The sequence below is a fragment of the Bidens hawaiensis genome, unplaced genomic scaffold (genome assembly GCF_021521415.1).
Source record: "Bidens hawaiensis isolate Kalapana, Puna unplaced genomic scaffold, B.hawaiensis_p1.1 tig00013070_1, whole genome shotgun sequence".
NCBI classification, from domain to species: domain Eukaryota; kingdom Viridiplantae; phylum Streptophyta; class Magnoliopsida; order Asterales; family Asteraceae; genus Bidens; species Bidens hawaiensis.
In genome coordinates, this window is record NW_027492098.1 from 1 (window position 1) to 25,158 (window position 25,158).

General features: G+C 36.3%; 1 protein-coding gene across 2 annotated transcripts; it reads right to left on the minus strand.

Annotated features, from left to right (window-relative positions):
* Positions 1-883: 883 nt before the first annotated feature.
* Positions 884-9,623, minus strand: LOC143543144 (uncharacterized). 2 transcript variants are annotated; one of them, XM_077035532.1, is made up of 18 exons: positions 9,335-9,623; positions 8,458-8,637; positions 8,288-8,383; positions 7,442-7,494; positions 7,275-7,371; positions 7,102-7,175; positions 3,426-3,546; positions 3,214-3,324; positions 2,987-3,063; positions 2,753-2,819; positions 2,525-2,590; positions 2,315-2,422; positions 2,083-2,213; positions 1,938-2,004; positions 1,788-1,855; positions 1,609-1,702; positions 1,448-1,518; positions 884-1,359 (listed from the first exon to the last, which is right to left on the minus strand). In XM_077035532.1, exons 1-18 carry the CDS (start codon positions 9,485-9,487, stop codon positions 999-1,001), a joined length of 1,995 nt encoding a protein of 664 aa, XP_076891647.1. In that variant the 5' UTR covers positions 9,488-9,623; the 3' UTR covers positions 884-998. The 2 variants fall into 2 exon arrangements, with proteins under 2 accessions (XP_076891647.1, XP_076891648.1); XM_077035533.1 differs by having other exon boundaries at positions 8,458-8,650; positions 9,335-9,428.
* Positions 9,624-25,158: the final 15,535 nt, after the last annotated feature.

Below are 25,158 nucleotides of genomic sequence, written 5' to 3' on the forward strand. Positions count from 1 at the left end.
TGCCATGATGATTTCTTGAGTGATCTTGACTTTTCTTTATGAAGAGCCGACAATTGGTGGAGTCTCCAAGATATCTCTAACGGTGTAAAGGAACCGAGCTCGAGCTGATATTTCCCCGCTCTTTTGGCTCATTAATTATCCCAAAGTAAAACGCATTTAATTCTCTTATCACTATTCGGTCCAAGTCGCATAAAACCTTTCCTTTATTTTATGTCCTTACGATAGTTCCAAGCCGAAACCAAGCTGTGGCTGTATAAAACAAAAGCCAAATCAAGGTGAGCTCCATCTTAATCTTTCAGCTCATGTGAAAATTCTAGGTGGAGCTCGGGCTCGCGTTGTCTCAGCTCGTAAAGAGCCCTGGTTGGATTCCGTCACGGTTTTTTATAATATATCAAAATGTTTATTAGTACGTAAAATGAAGTTTACAATGGGAAGCCCGGGCATTGGTTTCATGAGTGAATACCATACTGTACAAGTTAACCGAACAATCATAGTTCTTTCTATAAATTGGAAACTAATTTTGATGTTAATATTTCCTTTTCTGTGAAAGACCTGTTTTAGACTATGTTTGATTTGATTAAATATATTATATTATGAAAAACAAAGTGTATTTGTGGAAATGAAAAGCAACAGAAATGCCCACGTACATTACTCGGCAGCCACTGGGCAACAGTGACGTTTGTGGAAGGAAGATACAGCGGCAACTCATTAATCAGCAACCCCAACATTGCCTTAGAACTAATAGTAGGCATGGGCATCAATCGTGTCGAATTGACCATACTTATGATTCTTAATTATATTCGTCCTTACAAAATTACTGGTGATGCGAAAGCATCGAACATTAAATATAAAAAGTGTTACATTAAATATAAGTGAGGATATTACAAACATATAAACAAATCATTCCAACTTCCACTTATGTACATACAAAGTAAAGTATTTTCTTATTTTCTTTTTTTCTTTTTTAAATATAATTTATTATAGCTAAATCTTTTTACCTATTTGCTTAATTCTTTTTCAAGCTCATCAAACTCCCAGTCACCTATCTCATCCTCCATGTACTCACTGTTAACTTTACCGAATTCGGACTCCAGCTTCGCTAGTTCCCCTTCCGCTTCACCTTTTGCAGCAGGCGACTTCACTTGCTGCTCATTTGGCTGGGTCCTCTGAGATATGTCTGCTGTTTTTGGCTTTGGATGTGATCGGCTTTCTACCGGTCTGGTGCCTGTTTCAGCATTCGGTGTCTCATCTTCCTGCTGGGGATTCTCCATTTCTAGATTTGGCCTCTCGATTGAATCAAACTTTACCCTCAACTTTTCGATATTTTCAAAAAGTTGTTTGATTTGTGCATATTCTTTCCTATATGAAAATCATACAAATATTTCATTTTTCAAGAAATCAAATAATCTAACCAACGACACACAAGCAGATTGCCGGATTTTAATACCTGCCATTTTTCCCCTGTTGAGCGTAGAACTGCTCTTTCAGTTTATCCACCACACCGAAGGTTGTAATGATCTGCAACAATGAAATAAACATTCGATTAATTTGGTACAAAATACGTCACATTAGAAAAATTGGTTCAAACCGCGAAAAACTAATTGCTACCTTTGCTTCATAGTCTAAATATTCCTCCTCGAGACTTCTTCGAGGATTTATCATCTTGGAATCTTCTTTATCCACATTGGACGGTGGATCTGATCTGTATTGTGAGATATATACTTTTATTCAACTTTAACACACATTAAAAAGATAATAACTACAGTGCAGGCATGCATATTAATTACCCTTTGCTTAGGCTCTTCAACTTGTCTACATATTTCTCAATACGGCCAACAGCAGGCTTCAATCCCTCCTGTATAACAAAGAAAAAAAACAATAAATAGAAATAACAACATATAGCTGTGACGAAGTATTTTTGAAATTCAAATTTATACCTCGTAACCCGAAAGCAATTTAGTGACCAAATTCACAAAATAGGTCTTGTGTTTTGTCAACTCATCACTGGAAGAAATTTAAATTGGAAATTAATCACGGAAATACAAATATTTCAAGGAATAAATAACATATCTGCAAACATACCCGACTTGTTTCTCCATCGTCTCTGTATTAGCACGCTGAAGAATCCAAGTATCTTCCAGAAAATTCACCCACGTATTCACAACATTGACTTCTTTCTTACAAGAGCCAATGGATTTTACCAGTTCGTCTTCCTATAAATAAATATAATAAGAGAATGTAGATAATGTAATTGTAAACTATATCAAACACTAATTTAAACTTCAATAGATAAATGAATAACGAAGAGAAGAACCTTGGTTTTCAAGTGAGCAACAAGTTGATCATTAGCTTCATAAAACTGATCCCTCTCTTCCCGAGCATTTTGCAGTCGTCCATTGGCTGCTGTCAATGAGATGTTCACCTAAAACATATGATTTTAATATATAAATATATATCAGACTGATTAATTATAAATATAAGGTTGTAAATGACTAGAAGAAAGAGAAGATCAGATGACAAACACCCTCTTTAATTCAGCTTCAAGATCATTTCTCTGTTTCTCAAGGGCTGCAACCTCAGCAGCCAATTCCTATAACAAAACCAACGGATAAAAAATCATAAGAAATTAAGTATGCCTTTGTAAGCGCACGCGCATGTGCGATGAACAAATCAGTTTCTTGTTCAGTTCTCCATAAATAGACTTTGTCCATCAAGAAAGCGTAAATTGTAATTTAAAACAAATAAAAAATACCTTCTCAGTTTCCCCAATTTCACTTGCTTTGGACACACGAAAGTTCAAGGCTTCCTCTTTCTGAACTCTGCCAGATTTTATAATATATAAGACAAAGCATGAATTGGCATACTATGTTTCCGCTCTCCATAAATGGACTTTGTCCATCAAGAAAGCAATTGGAAAGAACAATAATAGCCTCAACCATATGTAAACATGAAAATTTATATATACATATATGTAGCATGTTTATACCTGTTATCAGAAATACGCTTCTCAGATTTTGTAGAGGAGCTAACAAGAGACTCAGACAACACTTTCAGCTTATCCACCTGTTAGAAGCCAAAGACAACACTACCAGCCATCAAACTTTTAAAGCAGTACTTTTTTAAAGGGAAAACAATAATCAAATATAGAAAAATTAACAAAGAATTTACATAAATATTGGTTAATAACAGGTATAACGTATCCAAAAAAGCTACCTTTTGAGCATGGATCTCAGGAGTTTCTCCACCATAAAGCATCTTCTTTTTAATTAAAAGAGCTTCTAGTTTGGAACAAACTCGAATATGGGCCAGAGCCTTCTTGAGAGCCTACTGTGTAAACAGAACAATTAGATTACACCGTATAGATCCTACTAATGCACTCATATTATTTGCATTGGTTGAATACTATTAAATTAGAAGCGGTTCACCTTGCTTGTAGCAATGGTTGCTTCTTTGGAGGCTTTTTCATACCCGTCACCGATAATAATCTCCCCTGATGATTCCATTTCATCAAGCTTTTCCTTGAGGACGGAGGCTTCTGCATCTATTCTGTTAATATAACTCACCATATGTTACTATAGTCTATAATACAAATATATCAAACATGCGAAATTTGAAGTCAGCTTGATCAGATTACTGACATAAGCAAACCGAAATAAGCAAAACCCAAAACCAGCGGTTTGGTTTTATGTTTTTTCAAAAACCAAATTTTTGCTTTTTGCGCGAAAAAAAACGTTGAACCGAACCCGTAAAACCCAAATAAAATGACTTCTTTTATTGAATTTATAGATTATAAATGGTGTAGCCCAAAAAGTTTAGGCCTAGATGTGTAAATATCAATTGATCATTAATTAACAAAAAAGTATAGGCCCAAATGCATTACTTTGGAACATTTTTCAAGCAAAAAAAAAAAAATTCAAGACCAAAGGGTAAACTGATAAAAACCAAAGTCGTCATCATCATCATCATCATCATCATCATCGTACTCAGTATATCCCACCAATAGCAAAGCTATGGTAGGGTCTGAGGAGGGTAAGATGTAGACAGCCTTACATCTACCCCATAGGGATAGAGAGGCTGCTTCCGGGAGACCCCCGGCTCGATAGTAGTTTTGCATCAAGCCTTGGACATAAGGCACATAACACTCAATCATCGGGAAACCGGCTGATCGGTGCATGTACCCTTGTCTTTCGGCTATCAACGCCACCACATGATGCCTGATTAACCTTCCGCCACTTTTAACGTTAATTTCACGAGATTAGTAAAACAACGTCAAAATTAGTGCAATTTCACTTTTGCCCACTCGAGGGTTCACACATATATACATTATATATGCGCGCACAGCAAGCAGGGCGTAAAAAACTAAAGTAACAACTTTTATTATTGAATTTATAGATTATAAATGGTGTAGCCCAAAATTTTCAGGCCAAATGGGTAATAATCAACTGATCATTACACAAAATATTTTAGGCCAATATTTTCAAGCCCAAATTCATTATTTTAGGTCAATTTTTGGCCCAATATTTTCAAGCCCAAATGGCAAAACCAACAAAACCAGAACCAAACAAAACACATCATGAAAACTGTAAAGAAGATGGTTGTAGTGAAAGTAATGTTTATTACTTGAAGGTGTGAGAAATACATAAACAACTACATCTATTTATACACAAATAAACCCTAGCTATCAACCCATAAAAGGCCCATGGGCTTTAGCCAACTATATGTGCTAAAACCCTAATTATAACTAAATACAACTAACACTCCTCCTCAAGTTGGAGCATAGATGTTAATCATGCCCAACTTGTTACAAATAAAATCTATCTGAGCTTTCCGGAGCGGTTTAGTTAGAATGTCTGCTAGTTGAAAATTTGTCTTCACATGAACTGGTTGAATGGAAGGAGGATCAGTTTGTGTGCCTACTACTCGATCTCTGATAAGGTGGCAGTCGACCTTAATATGTTTTGTCCTCTCATGAAATACTTGATTCTTGGCTATGTGAATGGCTGACTGACTATCACAGTATAACCTCATCAAGTCATTAGAAACAACCCCGAGCTCTCTGAGAAGACGACGAACCCATGTCATCTCTGATGTTACATCTGCCATGGCTCTATACTCCGATTCGGCACTCGACCGGGAAACCGTGTGTTGCTTCTTACTCTTCCATGATACAAGATTTCCTCCAACAAACACACAATATCCGGTGGTAGATCGTCGAGAAATCGGACAACCTGCCCAATCTGCATCTGAGAACCCTGATATCCGACCATCTCCTTCTTCCGTGAAGGCACCTACACGACAATGACCCTGATCGGAGTATAATATACCCAAGCCAGGTGAGGTCTTAAGATATCTTAAGACACGAATGGCAGCATCCCAGTGACCGGTGTATGGTGTAGCCATAAATTGGCTCAGAACACTGACAGTAAAGGAGATATCCGGTCGTGTGACGGTTAAATAATTAAGTTTACCAACCAACCGCCTGTATCGCTCAGGATCTTTCATTGGATCTTCTTCCTTTGGGAGGAATTTCTTTGTAGGAAGCATTGGGGTATCAACAGGTTTACAACCCAGTAAGCCACATTCAGTTAACATATCAAGAACATACTTTCGTTGGGAGAGAAGTATTCCTTGTGGAGAGCGGGATACTTCTATGCCAAGGAAATACCTCAATCGACCTAAGTCGCTGACTTGAAACTGAGACTGAAGAAACTGCTTGAGTTCGATAATCCCGACCTCGTCATTACCTGTGATTATAATGTCATCCACATAAACAACTACGATAATCCTCTTTCCTTTCTGGTGTCTAAAGAAGACAGAGTGATCGTAGGCACTCCGAGTCATCCCAAACTGTCCCATAACACTAGAGAATCGACCAAACCATGGCCTGGGAGACTGTTTAAGACCATATAGAGAACGACGTAGTCTGCAAACTTTCGAGGCCTCCTCCTCAACAACGATGGGGGCTGCTCCATATATACCTCCTCCTCAAGAACATCATTAAGAAAGGCGTTCTTGACATCAAGCTGGTGGAGCGGCCAATGATTAATGGCAGCAAGAGCGATACAAATACGGACAGATGGCATTTTAGCAACCGGAGAGAAGGTTTCATCGTAATCAATGCCATATGCCTGAGAATACCCTTTTGCAACCAACCGAGCCTTTAAGCGGTGTAAGGAGCCATCCGGGTGTAGTTTAATCGTAAACACCCAACGACAACCAACAATACGGTTCCCTTTAGGAAGTGTTTCAAGATCCCATGTATGATTGGACTTTAGAGCCCCAATTTCATCTTCCATAGCCTGTCTCCATCCTGGGTGAGCGAGAGCGCTCGTCACATTCTTGGGAATCGGGTAGGAATCAAGGGTAGTGGTGTACGCATGAGATTCAGGAGATAGGTGGGTGTAGGCAACATAGTCCTGAATTGGGTAACGAGTACATTTCCAGGGTTCCTTGCGAAAGGAAATAGGTATATCGGGAAGTGGGGCACCAGGAGGATCATAAACGGGTGTATCAGAGGTTGTTGGATCGGGTAAGGATTTATTAGTGAGAGGTGTGGATTGCTCAGATGTAGACGGAGTATCGGAGGGTATTTCGGGGTCGTGGCCAGGGTATGAATCAAGAGTCGCTGATGTTTGACCCCTACCCCGCCTAGCATATGTGAAAAGCAGTGGCGGAGATTCTGTCGGTGGGTCAGAATCAGTAGAGATTGGAACGGTAGAAGGAATTGACACAGGAATGGTGGGGATGAAGGGAGATGTGGGTATATCGAGGTCGGGAAACGGGTCAGAAACAGGAGTGGAACACTCGAGAAAGTAAGGAGACTCGTGAAAAGTGACATCGGCACTGGTAAAGTATCGGTGAAGTGATGGGCTATAGCATCGATACCCTTTTTGAACCCGCGTGAACAGTAACTGAACGGTGTTCAAAAAAACAAAAACCAAAATTTCAGTTTTCGGATCGATTTGAGCACAAACCCGATCCATGCGCACCACTACTTTGCTAGCTTTAAGGTGGGAATTCTAGTATTCTACAATCCATGTTCAGTTCAGATGCATGTATGTGAATCTGCAGCTGAGAAACCAAAACCTTAGAACTTATTACCTTTTAATCTCCGCATTGATTTTTAAACTAGTGACGGCACTTTGTGCGAACTGCAGTAACTCCTCATGCTTTATCTATAAGCAAATATATAAAAAAGAAAAGATAAGAAACACTTAAAAGAGATAATAAAGGTCGATAAAGTTTAAGAATTTCACAAAAGTTTCATGTAGTACCAAAACTTCATCTTCATAGCCTGAAAAAGCTTTTGCCAAATCCTGGATGCTGCTGACTATTGCATTATGAACTTCTTTTCCTCCACTAAGACAGTAACTGTATATATGTGAATAATCTGGGTTACATAGATTATATAAAGATATAAAATATGTAAAATAAAACTCACCTAAAAAATTCCAGAAGCAGGGAAACCTCCTCCTCACTTGGTGGTACAAGAATCTATGAGAAATAACAGAATTTTTGAAATTTCAAGGTGAATACAAGTATCACGTATGTTAATATTACAAAAATTATTATTAATCATAAAAAGCATGCAGTCTAAATCTTATTGATCTGCCTTGATAGGCGGCCTGTAAATGAACCGAACGTTCAATCAACTGTTCGTGAACCATTCGGCAGGAAGTTCTTCTATTTAATAAACAAACAAACACGAACAATATTGTTTGTTTATTTAGTTAAACGAACGAACATGAAGCCACATGTCTTGTTAGTTCATTTAAACTCGTGTATGTTCGTTCGTTTACGTCTACATATTTGTTCTAATTTTTCAGATCAATAACAATTTACTCTAATATTATGAAATTAAGATACCACCCATTATAAATTAAGTCTAAATTTAATACTTTTAGGCCAAAGATTGATGTTCACATTTATTGTTAATTGGTTCTGCTTAGTTACGTTTGTTTATGTTCGCTCATCTACTTTCATTTGCGTTCGTTCGATTACGTTCATCATTCATGAACCGTGTATTTATACCGTTAACCGAACAAACATAGACAAAAATTAATGGACACGAACACGTTCATTTCTTTACAATCGAACACGGAAAAGAAAATCCCGTTCGTTTAGTTGTTCGTGTTCGATCGTTTATTCAGTTAAAGTTAAAACAGACGAATATGAACATTCCCGGTTCGTATTCATCCGGTTCATTTTCAAGCCTAGAAAAAAGTGCTACAATGTCCATGTGCGCATATAAAGGGAAAAATGATTAAACATTATTAACCGTTGTTACCATAGATATTGTAATGCCCTCCAAAGCTTGACTATACAGAAAAACATCATGAAAATTCATTGGATCGCCCACCATATCAGAGTCATAGTACAAAACCTGTCACAATTGCTTAAAATATTAATACCAATATTATAAAATTAGAAAACAATACAAAAAGTGAATTTACTCACTAGATGTGGTTCATGATTCTTGTCATCGTCTTCAATAGAACCCTCTGAGAGTTTCTGAGTTTCTTTCAGAGCAGCAAGCCATCTTCTCAACAAGTGTATTCTTTCTGGACCTCTAGCGGCAATTGATGCTTCTTCCAATCTTCTCACAGTCTGCTTAAAGCTTTTGAAACTTCGACCACCCTGTTATTCTTAGCTTCATCAAAAGATTGAAACAAAACGCAAATAAAAGCACGAATAAGTTTACAGTAAGCAATAGAACAACAGTTTAGAATAGTAATTAGTAAATGAAACATCATTCTGTACTGTTAAGAAACCTAATGAAACTCAACGGGTTCAGCCAATTTTATCACTTTCTTAAGGCACTTAACGCAGTAAAGCAAGTATTTCCTTTTCCTCTTATTAGCAAACTTAACTAACTTTAATCAGAGTATTTTCACAATATCAGGTTTCCATTTTGTTGAGGCTGTGTGATTACACAATGGCATTCCATAGATGTTCACTAACCGATAGTCTGCATTTCGGTTTTTTTTAAAACATAAAACCAAACCATCAGAATTAAGTTAAGTTCAGTTATTTCAGTTCAGTTATGTCGGTTTCATTCACACCTCTCTCTATATTGAATGATCTTAAAATCATAGTATAAATTATCAACAATGAACCGAATGAGAACCGAAACAAATAGGCTTAAATAACAGAAGAGTAGTATTAATTGTCCAGAATTTAAGTTATTTGAGATAATCAAAACCCTAATTCCAATCCAGCAAACAAAGAGTGTTGTATGTATGTCATTACTTATATTGCAAAATCAACAACAACAATAATAATAATAATAATAATAACAAATGTATGGATATGGATATGGAATGGTATTAGTTACAAGTAGTGTGTGTTCAAGGAAGATATCAGCAACGGCCTGACCGGCGTGATGGACTACAGTATCGGCGTAACTTTTGACGGTGCGAGTCAGGTTAAGGTTATGATTGTTCCCAACCTCCACCGCCTTGTTCACCGCAGATCTTATCCACGACATTCTTAACGACGCCCACTCACGGAATAATATTAATATTAGTGAGATTAACGACGACTACTGCCACCAGGTCGTCTTCGTCAGTGCAGTTTGTCACAGTCAGAATACTACTTCACTGTTTAGTCCTTGTAGAATAACATAATTTTAATTTCCTTTTTCAGTTATTGAAAATTTCATTTTCTTTTATCAGCATGTCGTGTTTTTAGGGATGGCAATGGCTCGGGTTTGGGACGGGTTTAGGTATTCCCAAATCCATACCCGGTTATTAAAACCCATTCCAAACCCGTCGGGTTTTAATCGGGTAATTACCCGTCGGGTTTCGGGTTTTCCCATCGGGTTTCGAGTTTTTTATCGGGTTTTGATAAAATACTCGTCGGGTATACCTTGCTCAAAACCCGTCGGGTTTTGACAAAATATAACTAATCCATTATAAAGATAGTTACCATAAAGATAAAATATCTCAAATAATTGACATAATCAAGTTTCGACAAATAATATATTTGGAATATAGTATATATATAATATAATAAGCTATATTGGGTACATCGGGTATATAATCGGGTAAATGGGTTTATGTTATCGGGTAATCGGGTCGGGTAATTGGGTATATTATAAATCCCAAACCCGTCCCAAACCCTAATGGGTCGGGTATTATCTGTTTTGGATAAAAATCTGCTAAGGATCAAGTATCCAAATCTGTTATGTGAGGTAAGGTGCAAACTCGATAATGACAAGTGTGTAATCATAATATTGGTGAACACAAAGGTTTGATCACGAGGGAAAAAGCCCTTAATTAAGATAGTCTTATTTCGGTCAAAACTTATCAAGGTAATCTTTGGTCGAATCTCTTTAATCAAAGATTAACTAAGTAATCGTTGATTAAGTCCTTTCGGTCAAGGATCAACAAGGTAACCTTTGGTCGATGGGTATGTGATTATCGTGATCTCCGGCACAAAAAACCCCCAGACGGTGAAAACTATCACCATCGATTATATTGATAACTAGAAGGTGGTTACAAGGGTTGTGGAGTTGATGATCAACAAATACTATGTGTGTGAGTACAAGATATCTTAGCAGCTAGAATATGTGTGAATGTCTGTGTTCTAATGTTGATCACCGCCTCTATTTATACAAAAACATAATAACTTAATGGAATTATTAATAATAAAGACTATTAACTAATAATCCCTAAAAATCCGCCATTCCTTCAATATAATCGTAACTGCCTCTTTGACCACGTGCTCCATCAATCAGGCTGCGAAATAACGGGAAGACCAGGTCTTGGAGCCGTTATATATAACTTTGGAACTCTTTAGAAGGATAATTGATCCAGACACGTCTTCAAGGATAACATATCCTTAGTACTCAGTTGTTGGTGACTCAACAGGAAGTCTTATAAATCCGCCACTTCTCCCACTAAACGTGTTACAGCCATTTGACCACGTGCTGGAGGTGCCTTGTAGCGAAATATTAGGTAGACCACGTCCTATAGCCGTTATACCTATCAAATATTAACATACACATGAGAAACAATCGTTAGTAATACCAATTGCTGAGGATCCTTGATCCTGACAGAATCTGGAACACGTTCTAAGGATAACTGATCCAGAAATATGCCAAGATAACGTATCCACAGTGTCAAATTTCCGTGCCCTAACATTATCCATCCCATTTATGTCGCGTTTCGGGTTTTCCCATCAGGTTCGGGTTTCATTGCCATCCCTACGTGTTTAACTAAATGTGTAATTTGGTTAAGTGTATTGCATAACATGAACATGACACGGCTGATACTACTTCAAACAAGTTTTGAACATGATGTTTGAAAGAAAAGAATAACAAGGATCAACTTTGACCATCATATATATTTAGAGGTGTAATCCCAGTATATCATCATATACATTAAGTAAGGGTATGTTTGGTAGGGAGCTTTTAGGAACATCTAGCTTTAATTTTTTTAAAAAACCTTCTACTTAATAAAAGTCTTGTTTGGTTTAAGGAGCTTGAACATTTTAGATTAGAAGAAAATGCTTCAAATTAGAACGCTCCTACTACCAGCGTTTAGAAAAAGTTTCAGACTTTTAAGCTTTATAATTACCTCAATAACATTTCATCCATGACAACCTTGCAGCCTCAACAATAACTATGTTAACATTACAGCCTTAACAACAATCTTGAACGCTAACAACCACGGCCTTTATCCATCAATTTCCATTAATCGCATGTAATTTCTAATCATGGTCGCATGTAATTTCTAATCTTGCTTGTTTTATCTCCTCCTTATTTATAAAAATTGGTTTCAAAATTAGCCCAATTACAATTAGGGCACATGAAAAATCGATGTATATACGAGATTTTTTTATATTATTTCGATGTAAATGTTTAATCGTGCTTTTCGATTGTTACATGATTCTGATTGATGGTTTATTTGATTATTAAGTTGGAGGTGGGGTGGAAAACGAATGTAAATTAGTGTGATGTGTGATATATTTTGGGGGTTTGTGTGAGATTAATGTTATCTGTGTGATATATTTTGTGGATTTATGTATGTGTGATTAATGTGAACTATAGTTAACAGGGATTATGCCACCGGATACACCATTTGACCAAATGTTACAGCAATTTTAAAATGTGTTTTTTCTTCTAAAAATTCAATATTTGTTTTCCATGTCCTTGCAATTTTAGTTTTCATCTTTTTTATGTATATAACAGAAATTGTTCTTTTCTCAGCATTTACAGCAATAGGTCGGGTGTGGGACGGGTTTAAGTAAGCCCAAACTCATACCCGATTATAAAATATTATCCCAAACCTGACCCAAAACCCGTCGGGTTTCTATCGGGTAGTTACCCGTCGAGTATCGGGTATACCTGTTAATTTATTAAAAAATACCCGTCAGGTATTCCGGCCCAAAACTTATGAGTATCTATCAGGTTTTGACAGAATATAATTAATTAATCACATCGGGTGTAACTACTAATAAACTACAACAAATGATTAAAAGTAAATAATACCTAAGCATTGCAATACGAGTCAAGAAACAACATACAGTTTCAAAATTTAATTATATATAAATTTACTCTTCAATTTAAAAGTCTCTTATTTATGGTATTATTGTAGACAACATATGTTTGTAGTTGATTCTAACTAGGAGGTTTTCCCGCGCTTCGCGACGCGGGCACGCTATAGACAGCTGTTCATCGATTCATTATGTTACATGTTTAAACATCAGTAGTCCGTAATCGAATATCGCAAATCCACATACTCCAACCCATGGTGTTTATTTTTCATCACACTAACCATTTTAACATTGTGTTGGTGTGTTTATAACACGCAAATCAAAACCCAAAACAACAACAAACCAAAAAAAAAACAAAGAAAATATCTTTTTCTAAGAAAGGCTACAATATAATTCGCCCGTCACCATGGACGGCCTGATTCAAAGCCGGCTCCGCCATAGACGGAAATCAACAGACTCAAAGTCGTTGCCGCCATAAACGGTCGGAACTGCAGGCTTCGGCAGACCAACGATCAGGTACTTACTATTAGGGACTCAAAACCTTTAGATCCAAATCCATTGCCTCCACAGACGGAAACCAACAAAATAAAATCCACCGCCGCCAGGGACGACCGGAGCCACCGGCGACGGAAGACGAACATCCATCTGTTCGTTTGTCTCTCTTAAATCACCGCCGGACTGAAACCTCCATATTCAAATCCGCCACCAACATGCTAAAAGGTGTCGCCGGCAATGACAGGCCAATAACCACCTGTCCGTTTCGACGGAAATGGAGTGAAGAGCTTGGCCAATCTGTCTCTAAATAGCGAGTTGTAGATTCATCGCCGTATGGCAGGGGGTCGACAGTCGTTGGAGAGGGAGTGGAGAGAAGATACTGCTTAAATAAATGTTGGTTGTAATTGAAGATGAGGGAAAGATGGGTGAGAGAGAGAGAGCATGTGTACACATGTTTGGAAAAGATCAAGAACAAAAATAGCATTTTCAATGAGTTAAGGTGTGTCAGAAATGAAAGGAAAAGCAGACACGTAAGTAGTGTGCTGTCAAAATAAAAGGGCAATAAGGAGTTGTACCTTACGCATGAGAAAGGCAATGGGTATAACAGTAGCTTTTGTAAGAGCCCTTACACTTTCAAATTAATATATAAATATAATTAGTTTTTTGTATATTTGTAAATGCATAATTATTTCAAGCGACTTTGGTCATCCTTTTGTCAATGGATGGATAACTACTAGTCTAGCTATTTAACTGATTTAACAATTGTGTATATATATATATGCACGGTTTCTAGATGGATTCTAAAAAAGAGAAATGGAAAAGAGAAAATTGTACTAGAATTATGTCAATTCTTAAACAAATATATCACAAAACATGGTCGAACTTCTCCATTCAAACGGGGTTCTTTTCAGCCAGAGTTTGAAAATATTGTAAATCATAAATTCTTTAGTGACAAAGCTTTGAAGAACAAGTATGACGGTATGAGAAAAAAGTACAACCTTTGGAAGTCACTTAAGAACAAAGAGACTGGTCTAGGTTGGAAGGAAAGTACCAAGCAACTTAATTGTTCTGGCGAATGATGGAAAATAAAAATTCATATGACATAATATAACTCACTTAAAATTAAAATACCATATAATATTCCAATCATAATGATAACTAACAATTCACTATTAAATTTTGTAGGAAAATTCGAAAGTTCTAGCAATTCAAAATAATCAATCATCTATACAACTACAAGAAGAGTGGGATCAGTTACTTGGAGACGCAGTTGCTAGTGGGGAAAATTGTGTAGCACCCTCTATGGATCCAATGACATCTGTGAGGTGCATGTTGAGAACCTTGAGGATGACAATGTTGAAAGAGGCGATAATGGAGATGCTTATCATGTATTCAATGATACATTTTCTAATATAGAAAACTTGGAAACTCAAGAAAATAATTTCTATGCTAACTTTTTGAATGAAGTACGTCAACCTGGTGCATTAACATCAAGTCCATGTGAGATTGCAAAAAAATTTGAGAAGCCTACTAAAGTAAACACTAAGCCTAAACCAGTTAAGATGAAGCGTAAATGGAGAGAATATGCGTAATGACCATTTAACTTAAAGTAATATGAATCAACAACGTACTATAGAAATATTAGAATCAGATTCTTCGAAAATCAGTCAAAGTACTAAGTTTAGTATTGAAGCTGCTATAGGTGTGCTTAACCAGATGGTAGATGCAGGATTAAGGAGAGAATATGAGAAGTTGTGGTTCTTTGCAATTGACTTATTTGAAGATCCCGTGAAAATAGAAATGTTTATAAATGTGCGACATGGTCATAGTAGGTTAGCGTGGCTACAACGAAAGCAAAGGCTTACCGAATAAAGTTTTCGTTACAGACATGTTACGAAGACATTATTATCTCTATTTGTTTGAACTTTGTTTCTTTTGGATTGATTTATTGTTTTTTTACCTTGATGCTTTAGTGACATGACTATATTGAAAGTTATTTGAAATCTTTTTATTTTTAATTTTGTTTATTTGAGAATATTATTTACGTCTTTATATGTTAGGCTATTTATGTGTTTATATTCTAGCTATTTATTATTACTAGGGAATTATGAATAATGAAACAAGCAAAAAGAAGCATAAATTGCATTGTTATAAATTTTTGTTGGATTCAACCTATACAAGTGATCTAGTTGCCACAAAATATTTTAAGCATATATACAAGGAACCATGCATGACATCACCTCAAACGGAGCGAGCTTGGATAATAGAAATTATAAATGGCAATCCTATACGATGTGTAAATGCATTTAGAATTAGCCATGTTCTTAGGGTTCGCTTTTCGGGTTTTTCGGGTCGGGTTCTTCGGGTTTCAAACTTTTGAATATTGACCCGAAACCCAACCCGAATCTCTCACGGGTTTTTCGGGTTCGGGTAATTCGGGTTCTGGTTTTTCGGGTTGGGTTAATCGGGTTTCGAGTATCCTAGAAAATAAACACAAAACCAATATTTTTGAAAACTATAATACGAAAATTAAAACAACATATTATTCTTTGCTTATTACACAAATAATCAAATAATAAAGTAACTTGATAAAACAATTCAAAAGAAGAGTAAAATTAACTCGAACCACAATCATATTCAATCGGGCGTGATTTGGTTGTTCAATTAAGGTTGCTATTAGTAATAAACGGAAAACACAAATTAATAATAAGCAATAGATCCATAATAGCTAGAATGACAACAGTCGATTAGAGCCAGATTGTGATAACTTTAGTGTTAAGACTAACCTATTATACATACATATATATATATATATATATATATATATAATTTTAAAACTAAAATTTTATTCGGGTTGACCCAAATCTAATAAATCAAACCCGAGAAACAACCTGAATTACTTCGGTTCGGGTTAGTCTTTTCTCGGGTTTGGGTTCTTCGAGTTGGGTTAGTTCGGGTTCGAGTACAGGTTTTTTCGGGTTGGATTTCAGGTTTTGGGTAAAAGTGACAGCCCTATTCAGAATGCATCCAAACATGTTTACCAAATCATGTAGAGAGCTTGAATCAAACTATGGATTGCAGTCGAGTGATAGAATGTCAACTTTTGAGAAGGTTGGGATATTTCTGTATACAGTGGCATAGGGTTTTCAAGGTCTGGTGAGACTATTAGTAGATCATTTCATGAAGTTCTAAACGCAACAGTTGGTAGACGTAAAGGTTTTCAAGGTCTAGCACGCGACATTATAAGACCAAAAGATCCAACTTTTCAATTTGTACCACCTCAAATCTTGAATAACAAAAGATGCATGCTGTATTTTAAGATATTGAATTGATAAATTCCATTCCTACTTTTGTACTTTGTTACTTAACTAATGTTCAAATTGTATTTAGGATTGTATTGACGGTGCACACATAGGGCCTGCATCCCAGAGAGTTAACAACTACCTTATATTGGTAGAAAAGGGGGTGCCAACTTTCAAAGTAATGGCAACATGTGATTTCGATATGTGTTTCACATTCGTATCGATCAGATGAGAGGGATCAGCACATGACACACATGTTTTATTAACACGACCCAAAATAGTAGATTCAACTTCTCACACCAACCTGAAGGTAATATTTGGAATTGTTTACACATACATTTGGAATTGTTTACATATATATTTGAAATTTTTTCATGTTACTCTTTAATAAATTTCTAACGCCTTTTGTTTTTTAACTCCTTTATCAAGTAGATGTTATTTGGTTGATAAAGGATATCCAGACAGAAATGGATACATTGTTCCATATTCCAAGACAAGATATCATCAATCTCAATTTCAAAGAGAGCCCTCGAATAGTATGCAAGAAGCTTTCAACCGTTCACATTCATCTTTATGAAGTTATATTGAGAGGTCATTTGGAATTTTGAAGAAATGATTTAAGATACTTGGTACAATGCCCAAGTATAGCGTGCAAATACAAATTGATGTTATCATGGCTACATGTGCATTGCATAACTACATACGTAATTCTCAAGAAGATATCATGGTTACTACAATGGAGCAACATCCAAACTACATACCACGAGATGAACTGGATGATGTTAGCAACCATGACACAAGCACGAGCGGTCTACTTGAAGGAACAACAAATGAGATGAAACATGTTCACAACAATATTGCTACTTTGATATGGAATGCACGACATTAATGAGTTAATAGTATTATATTATGGCCTTGACTGTTTGTCAATGAATATATTTTATTTATTTGTGAAAGAACTTTTATATATATATATATAGGGGAAAGTTAACGTACAAATGAAATTAACGTGCTAAACGTGAGAATCAAGTAAAGTAATTATATATACAAGTAGAGTAATTATTGTTTCAAAACGTGTTGTTCCGGACACACAAACCGGCCCACGCGGACCGTCCTAGGCCCATCACGTGAGAGGTAAATCAGCCTCACTCAGCGGCAAGGCGATTAGCGCCTAGGATCGGTTTCGAACCCAGGACCTCTAGGTTATTGTTCCAAGTCTCACGCCCCCTTAACCAACTGAGCTACACGACGGGGACACAATTAGAGTAATTATGTAATTACATCATAGAGTTTTATCATAGAGTAATTACATAATTACTCTACTTGTATATATAATTACTCTACTCGATTCTCACGTTTAGCTCGTTAATTTCATTTATATTTGATCCAAACCCTATGTGTGTGTTAGTGCATGGTTTTGCGTATCGAGTCTTTGTATTTATCGTTAATGTACTTGTCGTTTTATTTATGTAATAAATGATTAAGTTATTAATGTAGTTCGTTAAAGTATAGCCTAGTTTGTTAAGGATGTTTAACGAATTAGGGCTAAGTTAAATATCCCTTCTGTTTCGCTAAGGATGTTTAACGAATCAGAGGGTGATTCGTTAAGATTATTATATTTTATGTAATGTAACGAAGCAGGTGTCTAGTTCGTTACGGAATGTATAACAAACTAGACCTGTCTTCTATATATATTGGGTTAGTCCACTGTTTAATTTAAGTTTTGAGGTTAACATTAACGAATTGTTGTCCAACTCTCTCTCAATCTTCATCTTCATATTAATATTATTATACACATACATATATACAACTAATATATCATATATATATATATATATAACATACAAGATTAAAATATGTGAACGACGTCTACAGCCGATTCAAGATTACTGTCGGAAATACCCTTCTACTCCTCTCCCCGTGGGTCACAGTTTATCACTGGATGAATTGGAGGATACAGTCGATCCTACCCTATATCGAGCTATGATTGGTTCTTTGATGTACCTTACTGCTTCTCGATCCGACATAATGTTTGCTGTTTGTTTATGTGCTAGGTACCAAGCTAGTCCCCGAGTGACTCACCTGGAAGCGGTCAAGCATATTCTTCAATATCTAAGGGGCAATCCTGACACCGGGTTATGGTACCCCAAAGACGATACTTTTGATCTTACCGCTTATTCCGACTCAGACTATGGAGGATGCAAGATTAATTTCAAGTCTACCACATCGGGATGTCAATTCTTAGGAAGCCGGCTTGTTTCCTGGCAGTGTAAGAAGCAGACAACGGTCTCCACTTCAACGGCTGAAGCTGAGTATGTTGCATCCTCGAGCTGCTGTTCCCAGGTTTTGTGGATACAACAACATCTTCGTGACTACGGTTTGAAGTTTCATACTACTCCCATCTTAATTGATAATTCAGCTGCCATTAGTATCACAAAAAATCCCGTACAACACTCTAAAACAAAACATATCGAAATTCGATATCATTTCATACGGGATTGTTTTGAAAAGGAGTTAATTGATCTTGAGAAAGTACATACCGATTTTCAGAAGGCTGACTTATTTACCAAAGCATTTGATAAAACACGTTTTCAATTTTTGCTTGGTTTAAATGGCCTAAAGACCCTTGCTGATATTTTAAAATTAGAATAACTATCTTAATTTTGCATTTATTGTTATTTTTACTTTAAAATTTTATTGTTGGTATTGGCTTTTAGGGGGGGGGGGAGAAAATACAAAAACAATGTACTTTTCGTTTGTATAGATAAAATCCAAAAACATTAAAAATTTAAAAACTTCAAAAATAGTGTGTTTTCATGTCTTTAAGTTTTAAAATTTGAAAAATCCAAAAACATCTTAAAAATTAAAAAGTGAAAAAGATTGTGAAATTTTTAATTTTAATTTTATAAGAAAATTTTGAAAACGTCAAAAAGATTGTGAATTTCTCGTCTGTATAAAAAAACCGAAAAAGACAAAAAGATTGTGTTTTTAGTATGTAAAGAGAAAAACCAAAACGATTTTAGCTTACGTTCACTGCAAATTATGTCATCTACTTCTATTTGAAGAACATATACTTGTATATGTTTGAACCTGATAATTTCTTGCAAATATTCGAGATAGCCATTTACCTGATAATGAAAAGTATTTGGGGTGTTCGTTAAGCTTTCTACTTTATTTTCTCGCTGAAAAAAAATTATGTCGGTTATTTAAGTTTGTGGAGCATGCTTGCATGTTTTGGTCCTGTTATCTACTCGTAGATGGACATGATAGCCATTAATTTATAAACTTAAAGTAACTGGGGCGATTAAATTTATTTTTTTTATGCTCCTCAAAATTTTGAGTTTTTGAAGCAAAAAGAGAAAATGATAGTACATTGATTATTTGACCCCAAATCCAGTATGAAATAAGCTTAAAAGACTGAGTGCTTAATAATTGGTGCATTGATAGGTCTTAAACAAGCTGTTAGGGTAAAGTAAGTGATATAAACATAAAGAAAAGCCAAATTTAAAGAGGTGTTAGTCTCTAGCAAAAATCTCGGTGAGGATGGCAGAAATGTAATAACCAGTCATACTCAAGCCTTATAGTTGTTGATCACCCGAAAATATAATAAAGCAAATAACAAGCGTTATGATTCTTGACACTGTGAGTCTTTATGCGGCTTAATCATCTGGGTATTCATAATCATGAATATTTTACTCGCTTTTAGAGCAAACCCTAAGTCATTAAACTTGATCATTGCTGTACTTCATACAATCCAAATTACTGACTTGATCAAAATCCGTTGTTAGTCATACAATTGTTCCTCCCTTGCGAGCGTCTCATTACCAATAAGAAATGGACCCCATGGGATACAATGTATGTAAGCCGACAGATGGACTCGTGCATACTTACTCACAGTAAAGGAAACTTAATGCATTGCTCTAAAGTTGTAAAATTTTCAAAACTTTGATCAACACTATAATGGTTTAAGTCAAGTTGGGGTGATTTGGAAAAAATCAAATTAAGCTTGAACCAAGATTAGAGGCTGATAGCTTCTGATATTCTGTGCGCTAACTGAACCATTAATCATATCACAAAAATGCTTGAAGGCTTGTTATAAGATTTAAGTGGACAACAATATCAATGGCCGACTTAACGCCAGTTATAATATCGCTGAAATATAAAACTGTGATGGAAGGGCAATTCAGTCAATATGATTCTCTGCTCAAACTCAACAAAAATTCAAAAATATGTACTGCTTTTGATAAAACATTAAAAAAATACAAAAAACATTTTCTATTCTACGTTTTAGTTTCGGATATTTCTTTTGTAAATATTTCATATCAAAAGATCAAAATACAAAAAGATTTTGCGTTTTTACTTTTACATATCTTTTATTAAAATTCTACTTAAGTTATCAGTTTCAAAATGTGAAACGGTTTAAGGTATTTGATTATCGAGATATGGGATCTCGGTAATTCTGTTAACTTAAAAGGGTCATTTATTGAATTTCTTTTATTTATTATTTAATTTACTTGTTTTAATTCTTTAATTTTTATAAAAATTTAATTTAATATTTATTTGTTTATTCATTTAAAATTAAATAAAAAGGTGATTCGTTAATTATGAATAACGAATTAGGTTGTTTTAACGAACTATCTCTTAGTTCGTTACTCTAATTCGCTTCCGCACTCTGTAACGAACGATTTCAATTCGATTATCCATATATTAACGAATTAGACAATAAATCAAATTCGTCATAACACGTGTTAAATAAATCAAACGAATCAGCCGATTCGTTAATTCAAATTTCAAACGAATCATCTGATTCGTTACATTGGGAAACATATAATGTTAGACTATATAGGGAACTGTGAGGATGGTTCGTGTCACTGTTTACCTTCATCTTCCTTATTTGCAAAGTTACTCTGCTCAAAATTTTCAGAATATTTTATTTCAGTTTTCTGTGTTTCGATCATAGATTAGTGCTCGTAAGGTAATACTGATCACAACGTAATCATTTTCGTCAAATCTTATAAGGATTTGATGGGTTAATTATAAGGTTTTGTTATCGGGTGTTTGAGGTCTCTTTGTAACTTGTTTTATACAATGTAATAGACCATGAATCGGTTACCTTTATCTTCGGAATGGGTTTCCGAGTTCAATGGTGCCCTTTGATTATGTTTTGATTACTGATTGATGGGTGGATTATGAGTGGTCATTATCGGGGTTTTATATTCCGGTTAAAACCCTAACTTAAGAACCTTATTTCATGTTTTGGATTTTCAAATCGATATCATTTGAGTCGTAATAGATTTCCGAGATCTTTGTTGTCATTTGTTCGAATATCCATCGATGATTATGGGGAAATTGATATCAGATTTGCAATTTTGACTTCTGGTGTTCTTGGTTAAATTTTGACTTTGACTGAAATTGAGTCAAAGATTAAGCTTTTTGGCCATTCGTTATACTTAGCGAATTGGAACTACTTCGTGTCCAATTCGTTAAGTAATTCTAACGAATTAGAATAGCGAATCAATTTAATTAGCGAACCAGATGTGTATGCATAGCGAACTAGGTGTTAGTTCGTTACTCGTTAATAGTAATTCGCTATTTCTTATTCGTTATTTATTTACTTGATAGCGAATCAGTTGAGTCGTTACAATATTGTAACGAATCAGACTGTTTCCTTAACGAATGACATTTTACATTTAATAATTTAAATATTATAAAATTGATAAAACATTCCAAGGATCTAGCCGCGTCGATACATCGATTATACACGAGATCTAAACATTAAATTAAATACATAGTTTATTGATAGATACTTACGTGTTCAAATTTAATAAAACTTGTGTTTATAAATTTTCATATTGCTAATCTTCGACATTATTTATCCAGTATTATGGCTGAACAAATGGAACAAGATCCACCGGTTGCTGAGCAACAAGAGCAACAACAACAACAACAAGAGCAACAACAACAACAACAAGTTATACCGCTATTGCCGTACGATAAAAAGCATAATATATGTGCCTTTGTCGGTACAAATTTTGTAGATGAAGCGGTATTTGGAGGATTATTAGAGTTTCTCCGTCGTTCGCGTATTCACTACTCTATCACTAATGATCCTGAAGTCCGTCTCAGTATCATTCATCAATTTTGGAATACGGCGAGATACGTTGAAGCTACGAACCACATCGAAGCTACAATCAAACAGACTCTTATCACTGTAGATACTGATGTGATTAGACGCGTTCTTCATTTTGCGGATAATATTGACAATTCGTGTGAGTTTGACAAGAAATTGATCAAGGGTCTATTCCGTCGTGTATTTTATGGTGGTGACATCGGAGATTCACGGTACAACAAGAATGGATTGTGCCCGACCTACAAGTATCTACTACATGTGTTGATTCATTGTTTGGGAGGTCGTAAGGGTGGATTCGATGAGTGTTGTATCATGTTGCAGTCGGCGTTTGTGGCACTTGTTCTTAACAAACCGTTTAATTTCTCGGAGATGGTCTTCTACCACTTTAAAGAACAGTTTCTACAAACGGTCTAGAAGAAGAAGTTCCTGATGTATCCAATGTTCCTTCAGCTAATTATTCAAGACATGATCCCAAATTTGGTCATCGATCAAACATTGGTAGATGACGTGCTGGAACTAGATCACGTGATGGCCGACACTGTACGCCGAATGAAGATCTATCAGAAGGAGAGACCAAAGACCAAACGCTTGATTGGTCATATTGTGAATCCTGATTATGTATGTCCTCCCGAGGATCGCTGGATCCATGATAATTCGGACTCCGAGCGTGAGGGAGGAGAAGGTGGGAATGATGGTGGTGATGATTGTAATGATGGAGGTAATGGTGGTAATGGTGGTGATGGGGATGCAACTATTTTAGAACAACAAGCTGCAGTTGAAACTGCGTTAGCTGCTACCATTGCAGCTCAACGAAAGAGGAAATACATAGAGTTGGCCACTGAGGGGTCAGCTAAGCGTCGAGTGTCAGCTGGTGCTGGTGTCTCGTTTGGAGTTCAACCTCCAAGGTCGTCCACTCCTCTACGCCCGGCGATGCCGTTTACTACTAGCACTCCTGAGCTTACTTTGACGACTACGCTCACGTCAGATCTAAGGCTTGGTATGATTCCACATTCTGTACTATCTACTTTGCCAATGCCTTCTATTGCAACTTTGGTGGTTTCTCCAACACCGATGATGCTGCCTCCACCACCAATGGACATCTCGTTCTTGAGATTGAGTCGTCCACACGGTCTTGTGCAACCTATTCCTGCTTCCTTTCATGCTATGTCTCCAACTCAGCAGACAAATATGCTGTTAAGTCTTTTACATTTGTATGAAAATCAAATGTCTGTTGATCGTCTGAATCAAGAACGGTTAATGGAGAATCATAAGAAATTGATGAGCTATGTCTCCTTTTGTCAGAAGGAAACGAAAGCCCTGCGTGAGATTGTTACGTCTTAGGGGGTGAAGCTGAAAGAACAAGAGGATCTCATTCTACAACTCACGTGTAAAGACGATGTGTTGAAAAAGTTGAAGAATGATGATGATGAGGACCCTGATGCTTCAGGTACTGGAGGAAATGAGCCGAAACAATCTCACGGTTCTTCCTCTGGTGCAGGCACTAGTGGAGCTGGTGATTCTGATAAACAGATCATTGTTTATCATGATACGACTGCTGCGAAACCAATTGAGATGATTGAAGCTGATACAGTTGTCTTTGTTGATGGATCGGGGGTGGTCAGGAGTGTGGTGAATCGGAATGAGATTGAAGTTGGGCAGTTTGTGCAACGGTCTCTAACACGAGAGCAGATTTCACTACTGCTTGGTTTGAATGATGAAAAGTTGACCGTGTTAGAGGCAGAGCCAGATATGGAAGTAGAGAATGATGAGGAGATTTTGAATGATCTGTCTATTCAAATGAATACGGATTTTATTTATGAAGATGAGGAGGTAGAGGTTGAAGATGTCACAACTGAGGAGTATCCTGACTTGTTTCAACACACAAATGTTGATCAAAGTGCTCCATTATTTAATGAGCAAATGTTTAAAGCAGCTGAGGATAATCTGGAGAAGGTATCCAAGGGTAAAAAGGTGGTTGATACCAGATTTGATTCTATTGAAAATCCGACTGATGCTGACATTGCAAGATGGTTTGGGTTTTGAAGCAAGAAAGCTCGTAAGATTATAGATGCGTATCTGTCACACCCTCAAAATCCACTAACGGAGTTTTACCGTCAGAGGGTGTGAACTAACAGGATCGGAATCATTAGTTATAATCAAACCATAAAAAACGTTTAAATGAAAATAAGTGCGGAAGCGTAAAACCATAGAAACCAATGTTGCGTCACGCAGGACGACTTAAAAACCCAATGATAACAGTTTAAAATAAGTTTGCATAATTAAAAGTGTTTCAAGCAATGCATGATCCTAAACCGCGCGCCCGCCTCGGCTACCTGAGAATAACATACTAAAAGTGTCAACACGGGGTTGGTGAGTTCACAAGTTTGTATAAAATAAAGCGTTTAGCGTTTTACGTTCAGCGTTTTGCGTTTAGCATTTTGCGTTCAGCGTTTTGCGTTTTGCGTTCAGCGTTTTGCGTTACCAGATAGTGTTAAATCAATTATATATCTATAGGTAGCTAGCCTATAAAACAAGTATTACTAAGTGTTCGACACCGAAGCTGACTGTTTATCATTTGCCTTGCCACCAGGTCTATCCCGACCATGGTATGTGTTTAGCCAAGATTACACCCACTCGACCTCCAGTCGAGTTTAGCGTTGGGTGGGGTTTGTCAAACCCAGTAGTACTACTCAACAATGACTCGCTATTATCCAATATTAAACGGTTCGATGT